Here is a 14,964-nt window from a genome sequence, read left to right as displayed (position 1 = left end):
GTTAATATTTTTGTGTATGTTTCCCTTTACTTGGTTGCTACTATTTTTTAATGTTTTTGTCATATTTGTAATTCTCCTGTATGTAAAATTATGTATTCTGCTTTTTTTGCACTTCTGTAATATTTAGGGCTTTTTTTACTTCAGCCTCCTCCTACCTAGATATTTTTTCATTATTACACACTGTCATTTAACTATTCTCCTATAGTGGACCTAAAAGTTTGAGACACTTGTGGTAGAGAAGGATTTTTACTTGTTTTTTGATCTTAAGTAATGCAGCATGCAAATAGTGTGATGCGCATTGCTTGCTTTCTTGGGATTGTCACTTTAAGAGAGACTCCTAGAATTATATTTAGGAGATCAAAGAACATAAATGTTTTTGTGTGCTTACCAGTTTTTCAAAATTATGTTCTCTTTTTTTTTATAGTGACTGTTATGGGTGAAAATTAAGTTTTATGTTGAGATTCAGATTGAGAATTGAATGTATTTTATCTTGGTTTTGCTATTAACTGTGTTGGTATGAATGATCCACTTGGCAAAAAACTAAGAATGCCCTGCTTTTCTAGGGTTGCTATGGAAAACTAAAAATGAAGATCAAATATGTAGGGAATGGGAGTCCGGTGTTTAAGCCCCACCCTCCACCCCTACCCTCAACAGATAATGGTAACTTTGTAGGCTGGAGTATTTAAACTTTTTCAATTTGAAAAGGAAACCTTCCCATCAAAATATAGACTGATTTGATGGCAAATATCTTTTTCTATTTTAAATTTTGAGTAGATTATTTGAATTAAGCCTAGCTTCATGTCTTAAACACACTGAATTCCTTTATGATTTAAGAGGAATTATTGAATTCCTTATCTTTATAGGAAATAATACTTTCAGTTAAAAGAATAGGTGTGCTACCTGAACTATGTGTTTTTATCTTTTTATTCTACAGATTTTATCTTGTAAATCTAACCATTTGACAGCATTTTTCTAATTCACTCTTTAGAGAAAAATTTTTTAATTGGAATCATTATAAATACAGATGTTTCTAAAGGGCTCTACATCCATGCTAGATTTTCATGCTGACTTAAAAAAAAAATATTTCTTCATCCTTAGATCATCATGCATGTATTTTGCACCTACCTTGATTCCAGATTACCTCCACATCCGAAGTATCCCGATGGAAAAACTTTTACTTCTCAGCACTTTGTTCAGACACCAAATAAACCAGGTATAAACCTCTCCTAAAAGAATGTGTTGAGATTTTCACACAAAATATCTCTGGGGGTTTGGTTTTTTAATGCAGCATATTGCCTTCCTTTACAGATGTTACAAATGAGAATGTTTTTTGCATTTATCAGAGTGCCATCAACCCTCCCCATTATGAGCTCATCTACCAGCGTCATGTATACAACCTGCCAAAGGTATTTCTATATAGAGAAGATGCTGTTACAGAATGTCGTGGGTGATTTGCTTGGATAATGTTTTTAAAATTATAATCTCATGTTGATAGAAGAAGTAAATTTTTTAAATTAGGGGAAATGTGTTTCATACATATATATTTCTTACTATAAAAGTAATATGTGCTTAATTTGGGAAAGTATAAAGAAAAAGAAGGAAAATCACTCATTCCATCACCTGAGACAGCCATTGTTGATTTTTTGATTGGTATATTGCCTTTTGGTAAATTTCATTTTGGTCTTATGTCTCTTTTTAGAGGCAGAGTCTAGCTCTGTCACCTAGGCTGGAGTGCAGTTGCATGATCATAGCTTATTATAGCCTCGAACTTATGGGCTCAAGAAGTCCTTCCACCTCAGCCTCTCAAGTAGCTAGGACTATAAGCACGTACTAGTATACCTGGCCAATTTATTTTTTGTAGAGGCAGAGTTTCTCCATGTTACTCAGGCTGGTCCTGTACCCCTGGCCTTAAGCAGTCCTCCCACATCAGCCTCTCAAAGTGCTGGAATTATAGGCATGAGCCACTGCACCTGGCCCTTTCTTTATATTTTTTATGGGCTAAAATTACTTATGTAGTTTTATATCTGTTTTTAAATATTAGCTTTATAACATAATTTTCCATACTATTAAAAATCTTCATAAAAATTCCTTTTTTTTTTTTTTTTGAGATAGAGTCTCACTGTTACCCAGGCTGGAGTGCAATGGCGCAATCTTGGCTCACTGCAACCTCTGCCTCCCGGGTTCCAGCAATTCTCCTGCCTCAGCCTCCTGAGTAGCTGGGATTACAGGCACCCACCACCACGCCCGGCTGTTTTTTTGTATTTTAGTAGAGATGGGGTTTCACCACGTTGCCCAGGCTGGTCTCAAACTCCTGAGCTCAGGCAGTCTGCCCACCTTGACCTCCCAAAGTGCTGGGATTACAGGCATAAGCCACCATGCCCGGCCTAAAAACACTTCTTAATGGCTATAAAAAAAACTTCACTAGTATAATTTATTCAACCATTTCTCTACTGTTGTACATTTTGGGTATTTCTTATTTTTTATTATAAATACTGCTGAAAAGGCGGAGGTGGGCGGATCATGAAGTCAGGAGATTGAGACCATCCTGACTAACACGGTGAAACCCTGTCTCTACTAAAAATACAAAAGAATTTAGCCGGGCGTGGCAGCGGGCGCCTGTAGTCCCAGCTGCTGAGGAGGCTGAGGCAGGAGAATGACATGAACCCGGGAGATAGAGCTTGCATGAGCCGAGATCACGCCACTGCACTCCAGCCTGGGTGGCGGAGCAAGTCTCCATCTCAAAAAAATAAATAAAATAAAATAAAAATACTGCTGAAAATGTATCTTCATGCATACAGCTATCTGCATTTCTTTAGTCCAGAGTTCTAAAAGTGGAATTCTAGGTCAAAATATTTTTAAGACTTTAAAAATAACGTATTACCAAATTACTTTATAATAAAGGTTATTATATCAATTTATACCTCCATTAATGTGTTTTACTTTTTTTTTGAGGTAGTCTTGCTGTGTTGCTTAGGCTGGTATCACATTCCTGGGTTCAAGCGATCCTCCTGACACAGCCTGTTGAGTAGCTAAGATTACAAGCACATACAGGTTTTTTACTCTTTTTTTGAGACAGAGTCTTGCTCTGACGTCCAGGCTGGAGTGCAGTGGCGTGATCTCGGCTCACTGCAACCTCTGCCTCCCAGGTTCAAGGGATTCTCCTGCCTCAGCCTCCTGAGTAGCTGGGACTACAGGCGTGTGCCACCATGCTTGGCTAATTTTTTTTGTATTTTTAGTAAGAGACGGGGATTTTACCGTGTTAGCCAGGATGGTCTTGATCTGACCTCGTGATCCGCCTGCCTTGCCCTCCCAAAGTGCTGGGATGATAACAGATGTGAGCCACCACACCCGGCCTGGTTTTTTATTCTTAATTGCAAGTGTCAGTTCTGTTGATAACCTTTGCAATTATTTTTGTTACCAGCATCTTTACTAAGAAATTTTACATTGGCTGTAATAATAAATTGTGCTCTCTCAGATTCTCAGGAAGAGTTTTTAATTTCATTTCTTTCAAGTTTAATATTTTAGCTTTGTATGTAAATACTTTGGGCCATTGAAGTTCTTGTGAATATCCATGCCAATCTTTGTTTTTTAACAACTGTCTGTTTTTTTTTCCTTTTTCTCACAGTGTGAACATTATCTTTTAAAAATCATACATTCTCTCAGATTCTTGAGTTAAAAACACATTAAGTCAGAGTAAGTGGGGAAAAGTTAATCTGTAAATTGAAAATCTAAATTAGGAGCTGTTTTTACAGACCAAAAATTACATACAATAGTTTGATTTTAGAGCTAGCAATATGCTGCCTAGTATTCCCTTGCAGATAAAATAAATTTATATTTAATATGTTATTTATATGCTAAAGTATATTCTGATAAAGTATGTCTAAAAGCTTTTTTTTATCCCAACACTTGTTTATGCCATTATAGAGCATTTTTGTGTGTGTAGTGTACAGGGGCACCAACCTCAGAATAGCTCTCCAGGCTCTTCCAGGCCTTAGTAAGTGTTTCTCCCCATGTGTGAAACACAGTCCCCAGCCGCCCGCCCCCCCGCCCAGTATGTTACCTTTCTTTAAGCTCATCTTTCAGGTTGCAGCTTAAAATACAAAAAAAAAAAAAATTACCCGGGTGTGGCAGTGGGCGCCTGTGGTCCCAGCTACTTGGGATGCTGAGGCAGGAGAATGATGTGAACCCAGGAGATGGAGGTTGCGGTGAGCTGAGATCACACCACTGCACTCCAGCCTGGGTCTCAAAAAAAAAAAAAAAAAAAAAAAAAAAATCTTTCCCTCAGGGAGACATTCTGTTGCTAACCAGTCTAAATCAGACACTGCATCTTCATATGTTCCTATGGCACCTCCTCTCATAGCATTCCTCAGGCTTTGTTGTGATTCTTAGTTTACTGTCTGCCTTTCCTACTGGCCCTTATGTCCTTGACATGTATCCTTTCTGTCTTACTCACTGCAGTATTCCCACTTCCTAGCACAAAGCATAGGTACTTTGTTTAATGAATAAATGAAAGTCTGAATTATATGGAATTCTGAGTTTAGTAGGATATGAATTGATAAGATATATATTTACCTACCAGATTGAATCTTCTTGGTTTGGTTTAAATCTTGTCTTTTTTGTCCTTGTTCCAGGGCAGAAATAATATGTTTCATACATTGTTGATGTTTCTGTACATCATAAAGACCAAAGAGTCAGGAATGCTTGGGTAGGTACTTATGCTTTAAAAACGTAAGTAGTTATTTACTGATTTTCTTCCTACGTTAAGATTCTGCAGAAGGCAGCAGCATGTAACTGAAGGTTTATAGATTGAACAATAGATAATGGCTTCAGCCCTGTCACAAACTACTTCTGCTATTTTGGGCAATCCATTAGCTGACTCCTCAGAACCCATTGGTAAAAGGCAAGTAGACTACATCATTAGCATTATAGTTGTGTTCCCTGGAGGAATAATTCATAGATAGGTAAAAATTAGACTCTTGGCGTTTAAAAACATTTTTTTAAATCTGGAGTCTGTTTTTTTCTAAGCCATTTCATTTCAGACACAAAGTATTCTGCAAAGTGTTTACACTTCCAGAGAGACTGAGTCGGTACCTATTCCATAATATCATTAACTGGAATGGAAAAGTAGTCAGTTGAAATTGTTTACATACTTGGTAACAAAGCTCACATACTGCAGGAAATCCAAAATTTTAGTAGCCATTTTGATGATTAGAAATTCTAGTGTATCAAATGACATGTGAAATAAGTAGACCCCAGCTAAAGCTAGGGATATTGGTAGTGCCTGATCTGGGAGTCAGAAAACCTGGGTTGTGGGTCCAGCTCTGCCATACTAAGTAACCTAAGGCTAGCAAAAAAAAAAAAAAGGGTGGGGGGGATGGGCTTGGAGCAGAAGGGATTGTGGTCATTTCCACTTTGGATATGCATGCGTCTTTAAGTTTTAGATAGCATCCTATTTGTAATTTAGAGTTTATACGTGTCCTAGAACTGTGCTGTCCAGCACAGTAGCCAGCAGCCCCATGTGGCACTGAACACTTGAAGCAGGACTAGACCAAATTGAGGTGCGCTAAAGTGTAAAATGTGTAACAGATTTCAAAGACATAGCCCCCAAAAAGTAAGATAACTCCTTAAAAATTGTATATATTTGTTACATATTGAAATACTAGTTTGGATAGATTTAGTTAAGTGGAATATGTTCTTAAAATTAATTTCACCTGTTTATTAGGTATCTACTAGAAAATTTAAAATTATGTGGCTTGCATTTGCAGTTCATGTCGTATTGTATTTTTATTGGACAGCACTGCTCTAGAGAAAGCAAGCCTCCTGTCTTTAAATATATTAGATGTAAAGATTAAAACAGACATGAACAAAAATTTGTAAACAAATATGAACATTTATTAACTTTTTTTTTTTTTGAGATGGAGTCTTGCTCTGTCGCCCAGGCCGGAGTACAGTGGCGCCATCTCAGCTCACTGCAGCCTCTGCCTCCCAAGTGGCTGGAACTATAGATGCCCACCACCATGCCGGCTATTTTTTGTATTGTTGGTAGAGACGGGGTTTCTCCATGTTGGCCAGGCTGGTCTCAAAACTCCTGACCTCAGGTGATCCGCCTGCCTGGCCTCCCAAAGTGCTGTAATTACAGGCGTGAGCCACCACGCCCAGCTATTAGCTTCTTTTTATCATATATTTTTTAATGTAAGAAAGATTAGGAAACTCACTTTTGTGAGGCATCTAAACTAACAGGGTTTTTTATTTTTAAAATATGAAAATAATGCATACTCAGTAGACAAGTATTTAAATAACACAGGAGTGTATAAACTAGAACTAATTTCTAATTATGTGTAGAGACAGTATCTCACTATATTGCCCAGGCTGTGATCCACCTGCCTTGGCCTTCTAACGTGCTGGGATTACAGGCATAAGCCACTCCACCTGGCTTTATTTTTCTTTCTTTTGCTTAAAAATGTATTGTATCCAAACATAGTACTTCATGATCTATTTTTAGTCTTATGGTATATCTTGGACATTCTCCCATGTCAAATTTCCCCTAAAATGTCTAGGAATGTTTGGTTGTCAATATACTTACATATATATATTAGACGGAATATGGAATTTGATATAAATATGTTGTTAATACAGGTCAAGTATTCTTTATCTGAAATGCTTGGAACCAGGAGTGTTTTGGATTTGATTTTCTCCGATTTTGGAATATTTGCAATAATTACTGAGCATCCCTAATCTAAAAATCCCCAAAATGCTACAGTGAGCATTTCCTTTGAGCATCGTGATGTCACTCAAAAAGTTTTGGGTTTTGGAGCATTTCGGATTTTCAGATTGTAGGTGCTTAACCTGTATAATATAAATAAGCAATTAATTTTTGGTTTTAATTGAAAATGTATCTTTTCCTCTGTGGATCCAAATTGATATTTTGATGCATTAATGGTTTGTCATGATAGCATGAGGTTTGAGTGCCATATACGGTCTGTCATATGCATTAAAATGAAAAAGTGCTTAGTGGAGCAGCACTTTTTCATTTACTGAAATGTAATGAAATTTTCTGAAAGGCCAAAAGAAATTGATACAATTTTTAAAGCGCTATCTTCTCTTAATGAGCAACTTATATATGGAAAATTAAGCATTTTAGACTAAAACTAGTGTTTTTAAACTCGGGGAAAAGCTTGGAAATTATTAACCTTTCGAACATGAATAATTTTTTAAATACATCCTAAAACAAATAGTTAAAAACTTTCCTATAACTTAAAAGAAATAAGTGAGTAGCTCAAATATAGTCCATTTGGATTTATGACCATAAACCCACAGACTGATCCAAATACATTATCAATTTAATGCCAGGTATTTGTGCAGTAACAGGAATCAGATGAATGTTCTACTTGCAAAAGGAAAAAAAAAATCTAGACAGAATTGACTGCACAGTGACTTAAATGTTCTGTTCAGGAAAAGACACTATAAAGTTTAAAGTTAAATGACAAACTGAAGCAAAGCATTATTCTGCTATAATATGAGCAGTAGTAATTGAGTTTGCAAATGTAGCAAATCCAAGCTTATATTTGTTATATATAAAGAACATATATGATTTTATTAGAAAAATGGACAAAGGTATGAAAGATTTCTTCATAAAGTGTGCAAACAGCTCCTAAACACAAAAAGATGCTTAGACTCATGCACAAAAAGTCAAAATTAACTTTTCTTTCTGTCAAATTTGATATTTATCATTTGTAGTGTCGGTGCGGGTATGAAGAAATGGAAAATACAGTTGATAAAAATTACCTGTTTCGAAAGGCATTTTTGGCAGCTTTTTACCAGTTAATACATTCTTATAATTTTAAAAGTCATAGAGGGCTAAAAGTTCATGACAGAAATGAGCAATTCCCTGTATTCCCCAAGTCTGCTTCCCAAAGTAGACTGTATTCCCCAAGTGGCTTTTTCTTCTGTTATTACTCTCATAGTTCCAAATAATAGAGGTATACAGCTCTCTTGATTCTTCAGTTTCAGATATTATCTGTTGATTTATTTTGTTAGGTGAGTAATTTCTTTCTCTTATAGCCCTCTTATTCCCTCAGACTTTGAATACAGTCATTACTCTCTGGAAGAGAAGTATATGTATTTTTTTGTTGTTTTATATGCAGTAGGATTTAATGTATTAATAATACACATATGCAAACTCACTAAAGTATCCCCAGTAGTTAGTAAATTCCTAATTCAAATCAAGTAATACAGTTCTCTGAGAGGCTAGCATCTCCATATCTTCCATCTTTTAAATGTAATTGATACTTTTACTTTAATCTTGCTTGTTAAAATTATTCTGTTAGCTATTACCTGGTGTAATAGTTCTTGTTTACTGAAAAACTAACTCTCAACACTCCATAAATCTATTTATTATAAATTTGGGTTTTAAGCATAGTTAAGAAAGTAATTACTGTTACTGGAATTCACCTGATAAACCATGTATAACATAATTCATTGCAGAATCACATTAAATATCAATTAAACATGTATGAATCATAAAGATTTTTGTTATTAGAAAAAGACCTTAAATGCTTGGCAACCAATTCTAATAAAAATTTTTTTTCTCTTTATAGGAGAGTTAATCTTGGTCTATCTGGTGTGAATATATTGTGGATCTTTGGCGAGTAGCAAGTCATATATTTCGACATTTGGACTATTTCACTGAACCGGAAGTCGAAACTAAACATCTCTGAGCCACTGACTCTTCAGAAATAAAATACACATGGGTGTATGTTACAGACTCTTTAGATTTAACAAAAAATGTAGCTGTTATGAAATGTAATTGTAAAAATATGTCCTGTGTCTTCTATATCGAGACATTGCCTTTAATTTTATATCACTTTCCAGAAATTTCAGTTGACTACAAAACTGCAACCCTTCAGATTTTTATTGACTCAAAATAGTGCCATTCCCCTTAATGAAATAGATTTTGAGTCTTTTTTTCATTATAACCCCCAAATGAGAATCATCTACCTGATTCTTGTACTACAAAAACATTTTTTTCAGTCTTTTTTTTTTTTTTTTTTTTTTTTTTTGAGAGAGAGGGTCTCTGTCACACAGACTAGAGTGCAGTGGCATGATTTTGGCTCACTGCAACTTCTGCCTCCCAGGCTCAAGCAGTTCTCCTGCCTCAGCCTCCTGAGTAGCCGGGATTACAGGCACGCACCACCACGCCCAGCTAATTTTTGTATTTTTAGTAGAGATGGGGTTTCACCATGTTGGCCAGGCTGGTCCCGAACTCCTGACCTCAGGTGATCCACCCACCTCGGCCTCCCAAAGTGCTGGGATTAGAGGCACGAGCCACTGCGCCCAGCCTCAGTTACTTTATTTAATAGTATACTTAGAAAGTAAGAAAATTGCTGATTTAGTTTTTTGTTTTTGTTTTTTGTTTTTTTTAATGTTTCCCCAGCATTCTGCAAGTTAGGCCAAAGCCCACATTCAAAGAAATGAGATTAACTCTTAAGTAATGTATTAAGTTTATGTATATTTTAAAATATTATTAAAGGAGGTTTGGAAGTATTGACATTTAAAAAGTCAACACTTGGATTAAATTTAGCTGGTAGTTTTAATTTGGGTTTTAGTTAAGAGTGTGAGGACATCAAGAAAACTGTTTACCACTTTGGTTTTAGCAACTCAGTTTTACTATTCCATAATGTGTTATTTTTAAAGTTCTCTTTTTAAGATCACAGTGATATCCTATCTGTTTAAATTTTTTAAATATGTTCAAAATATCTGGAGGGTGAGAAGTTACCAAGTTTGTATGTTTTGTTTGACTCACCATCTTTATTTTCTGTATATATATATAGTAGCTGGCAATTGCATATATTTTCTTGATTAACATATTAGAGACTGCTTCCATCATCTTCTGTAAACCTGGAAACAGCTGAAACTAGTCTTTTCTGAAGAACTGTGTATCAGTATTAGATGTGCATCCCATTTTGTCATTCCCTCAGACTTTGAATACAGTCATTACTCTCTGGAAGAGAAGTGTAAGTATCTTTTTTTTGTTATCTGCAGTATGGTTTAAGATGTATTAATAATACACATATGCAGACTCACTAAAGTATCCCTGGTAATTAGTAAATTCCAAATTTAAGTCAGTACAGTTCTGTCTTTGTAAATTCTGTCTTTCAAAAAGTTGTACGTGTTTTTAAAAGTTGATGTCCAAAGGAAAGGAGCTTCTTACCTTTTAAGTACTTTTGGTGTGTGTTAAATATTTATTTGCTATGATATTCTAGAAGAAAATATCAAACATGTTAAATATAAGAACATGTTAAAATTTAAATTTGCTATTTCAAAAGTTACTGAAGATGTCTTGGAATAACAATTGTTATGCTGTTAAACTATATAGTTGCATATACTTTATTAAAAGCACTGGAGAAAAATTTTAACAATACATAAGACAAAATGTTTTTTTTTCTTTATAGGACTTAGATAGCTTTTAGTCTAAAAATTCAAAGCTCTAATATTTTTAAAGTGACTATCAAAAAACTACAGTCTACAGTAAATATATACATGGGGTACACACTTAAAAAGATGTTTTGTTTGCATACTATTAATAAGTCTAGTGTGGCTTACTGTACTCTGGGTAGCTTTCCTATATTAGCTTTTCTTCCCAAATATTTGAGCCAGTTTGTACTTAAATATAGCTTTTATTAAAAATACTTTGGTAGATTCATTTGAATTCACCCCTCAGGAAGACAGTGCACTGCAAATAAGGCAATTTTTTTAGTCCTTGTGTTAAAATGAATAAATGTCTACTAATATCTCTGATCAAATGTTATTTACAGGATATATGTCACAAGTTTTTCTTTGATTGCTTGACTTCTTGTGGGATCAGATCCACTAATCTTCTAGATTACATTCACTTCATCATTTATCCTTTTCTTTGTCTATAAATATCATCCTTAAGCCAGATTTCTTTTAGAGGCATATTAGGTGTTTATAATTTAGTTTCTACTGAGACATACAAATGTTATGTTGTGTGGCTTTCTCAAACTAAAATATACTTGACACTGATATTTTGTATTTTAACAGTAAAGACATGCAGCATGTGGGGTGGCACTTGCTTTTTTTTTTTTTTTTTTTTTTTTTTTTTTTTTTTTTTTTTGAGATGGAGTTTCACTCTTATTGCCCAGGCTGGAGTGCAGTGGCGCGATCTCAGCTCACTACACTCAGCTCACTGCAACCTCTGCCTTCTGGTTTCAAGCAATTCTCCTGCTTCAGCCTCCTGAGTAGCTGGGATTCAGGCACCTGCCACCACGCCCGGCAAATTTTTGTATTTTTAGTAGAGACGGGGTTTCACCATGTTAGCCAGGCTGGTCTTGAACTCCTGACCTCATGATCTGCCCATCTTGGCCTCCCAAAGCGCTGGGATTACAGGCATGAGCCACCGCGCCCAGCCCTTTCTAGACAGCTTTGTAGTAGAAATGCGCACATTGCTCAAAGGTCAGTCTTCGGTCCTCTGATTGACTGTATATGCTTTTCCTTAGAGATCTCATTCATTCCACTTCATTTATCACCTCTCTGCCTTTGACTCCCAAATTCATCATCAAGCATAATGTCTCTCCTGAGGTGTAGTGTTGATTTCCATCTACCTGTCAGACATTTCCCCTTGGATATTCTGTGAACTCCGTGTCTGGAACTGAGTTCACATCTGCTCAAATCAGCTTTCTCTACTTACATCCCTTTTTCTGTTCATTGTACTACCAGTTACCCATGCTCAAAATTCTGGTGTTATCTCTTGATTCCTGGAGCTCCCTGGGTCCCCAATCCAATCAGGCAGCAAACCTCATCCATTCTTTCTTAACAATGTCTCTTGCAGCTGTACTTTTTCCATTTCTGCCACCACTATGCTCATTTACACCCTTATCAACCCACACAGGACTACTGCAACAGCCTAATTAATCTCACAGCCTTCGAATTGTTGCCATGCTTCCAGATTTTCCAATTCATCCTGCACATTCTCTTCAAATTCATCTTCCTAGAACACCTGTTTGATCATTTCATCCCCCTGATAAATTCCTTAGCCTGACATTTAAAGCTCCACACAATCTGGCCCCAACCTGGCCTCATACACCTAAACCCTTGGCTCCAGCCAGTGCAGGCTGCTCACTGCTTGCTGGGTTCTCTCTATGCTACCTTCTCATCCTGATCACTCTCTGGGGATGCCCCCTCCCAATCTGCTGTCTTCCCCTGCATTGAGACTTCACTCTAATTAAACCTGCTATTTGGAGCTAGTCCTGACCACTCCAGATGGCAGTCATTTCTCCCCTTGAGTGATTAGATCTGTGCCCCTCCTTTGGCACTCAACAGCTACATGAATGGATTTAGTCGAACAGTAGGTCCTCATGTCTTGTCTTATCCTTGCACAAGAACTGAGTTTCTTACTAGTCTGAGCTGTGCTGCTGTTCAAGTATACTTGTCAATGGCTAAAACTGCCTTTTGGGAAAGCCTCACGTTCTCCTCCAGAGGACACCTTTTGATCCCTCCAAGCACACTGGCTTTCCTTTTGTGGCTAGACCTAAGAAGGAGGAAGCACTCCTGGGCCTGGACAGCTGCAACAGGGTTACTGCTTGAAAAGTAAAGGTGTTAGGAAAATGATGAAACTCATTCCAGTGCTTCTGGGGGTCTTCCTTAGTAACCTGGGGGTGAGGGCACTGCACTTATGTGCAGCAGCACAACATTGTCCCAAATGCTGCAAGGACCAGTGGCGGGGACCGGCAGGGGCTGGCTGGCCTACCTGTCCTTCTGGGTGGCTTTAGTCACAGCTGTCCCTGGACCGTGGATGAGGTCAAAAGTCTTCAAGGATAAGCAGCACACAGCTGGGCTCTCTGGCAGGAAGGCTTCAGGGAAGGACCCATGTGAGGCTTTGTCTGCCCAGTTAGAATGAGAGGGCTTTGTACAATCAGCACCTATGCCTCTTGGACCCCAGTGACACTGCCATATCTCACTGGGTATGCCAGTAGCTTTCTGCTGGGTGTGCAGGATTGTTAGGCGTTAGCTCTGAGCCACATTATAATTTGATCCCTAAATGTTCATCAATAATAATGTTTTCACACTGGGATGGGACAGGTTATGGATTCTACAGAGGCGGCACCTCAGTGGGAGTTAGGAAGGAGAGTCTAACAGCAGGATGGGTGTGGAGAACAGCACCACAGCCCTGCCGCCCCACAGGGGACAGCAGCGACCCTGAGCATATTTCTTAGCAAACTTGCATGCAAGCAGTCCCAGGCACTACTGTGGATGAGATTTGTATGTAAATCCTTTTGTGCCCCAAACCAAAATGAGTATTTCAAAATCAATCTGGCTAGAAGAGCCACTGGCCTCAGTGCACTGAGCATTCAGTGGGAGGACTAAGCTCTGTCATTAATTGGGGCGGGACAACTAGTCTCTCACACTGATTTTTTTTTTTTTTTTTTTTTTGAGACGGAGTCTGGCTCTGTCACCCAGGCTGGAGTGCAGTGGTGTGATCTCATCTCACTGCAACCTCTGCCTCTCAGGTTCAAGCAATTCTCATGCCTCGGCCTCCCAAGTAGCTGGGATTACAGATGCCTGCCACCACACCCATCTAATTTTGTATTTTTAAATAGAGATGGGGTTTCACCATGTTGGCCAGGCTGGTCTCGAACTCCTAACCTCAAGCGATCCACGTGCTGGGATTATAAGCATGGGCCACCACACCCAGCCCTACACTGATTTCTGAAAAAATAAGATGGGCTGGATGCTGTGGTTCACTCCTGTAATCCCAGCACTTTGGGAGGCCAAGGCAGGAGGATCACTTAAGCTCAGGTGTTGGAGACCAGCCTGGGCAACATAGTGAGACCCTGTCTCTTAAAAAAAATAATAAGTGATAAGATACTCTTCGTACCTAGAGGTAATTGAGAAGCTCAGAGTGAAAATAATGAATGGACTGCTTTTAGGTGAAGGAAAAAAGCAAATTAGTATAAAAGTAGGAAGTGGCCCCTTTGGCACTGTAAAGCAACTGTCTCTTCCTTGGATCACACTGAGCTACAGATCTTCATGGCCTTGACACCCACCCACCCCAACTGTGCTAGCCCAGCTTTGTCCCTCCTGCTCCCTCTGTCCTTCCCTTCCTGAGACCTGGCCATTCATTCCCCAGTCATAGACAGTAGCACCCTTGTAGCCTGAAGGCTGGGCTTTCTGGTATACCAAGAAAACACAGTCTCCTTCCTTTCCCATTTCTAAACTTGAAGGAAAAAATAACAATCCCGAATCAGACTCTGCTTTCATGCACTGCATCCCATAGGAGGAAAGTTAGAAGGTGGTGATCAGCTCCATTGGGGGCAAAACTTGTTTTCTCAGGAGCAGCAGCCAGGCATGATTCTTTCTCAAACACATGGTGTGGAGACTGGAATCAGGCAGCTCTGTGATAGTTTTGGCCCAGAATACAGGCACCAGCTTAATGAGCTCCACCTCCAAAGAAAGGCCCCTTGTGTTCCTAGTGGGGAGGAGTGTCATCCACGGTACAGCCTGAGGAGTCCCCTGACTCGGGAAAGACTTGGCAGACGGAAATCTGAACCTAAGCTGCCAGGCCCCAAACCTGGCGGTTTGAGAAGGTGTGTTACGTGGCTTCCATCTCAAAATTAAATTCAGTATGACACTCTGCTTCCAGTTGAATGGTCTGCGTGAATTCTTTAAACAAAGCACCCCAAAACCAGAATAACCATTTAGTACCTCTCTCCGTGGGCCAGAAATTCAGACAGGACACAGTGGGGACAGCTCCTGTCTGCTCCACAATGTCTGCAGGTTCACATGTCTGGCAGTTGATGCAAGCTACTGACTGGGAGCCTAACTGGAGATATTGGTGGAACACCCACACTTGGCCTCCACACAGGGCCTGGGCTTCCTCATAACATGGTGGCTGAGTTCCTAGGGCCGGTGTCCTGAGAAAGTGAGAGAGAGAGAGGCAGAAGCATA

General features: G+C 38.5%; 1 protein-coding gene across 4 annotated transcripts in view; it reads left to right on the top strand.

Annotated features, from left to right (window-relative positions):
* Positions 1 to 10,419, top strand: part of TMEM209 (transmembrane protein 209) — a 42,213-nt gene extending 31,794 nt beyond the window's left edge. The window contains exons 12-15 of one of the 4 annotated variants that reach the window (XR_004033037.1): positions 1,137 to 1,213; positions 1,309 to 1,406; positions 4,632 to 4,705; positions 8,598 to 9,010. Coding sequence is in view for 3 of the 4 variants with exons in the window: in XM_030826263.1 (XP_030682123.1) it covers positions 1,099 to 1,213; positions 1,309 to 1,406; positions 4,632 to 4,705; positions 8,598 to 8,652 (342 nt within the window). In the remaining variant the exon portion in view is untranslated. Of the gene's footprint in view, positions 1 to 1,098; positions 1,214 to 1,308; positions 1,407 to 4,631; positions 4,706 to 8,597 lie in introns of all 4 variants that reach the window. The other 3 variants (XM_030826263.1, XM_003261328.4, XM_030826264.1) reach the window with 3 other exon arrangements.
* The last annotated feature ends 4,545 nt before the right edge of the window (positions 10,420 to 14,964 follow it).

Source organism: Nomascus leucogenys, chromosome 13 (genome assembly GCF_006542625.1).
Source record: "Nomascus leucogenys isolate Asia chromosome 13, Asia_NLE_v1, whole genome shotgun sequence".
NCBI lineage: Eukaryota > Metazoa > Chordata > Mammalia > Primates > Hylobatidae > Nomascus > Nomascus leucogenys.
This window is presented reverse-complemented; position numbering and strand designations above follow the sequence as displayed.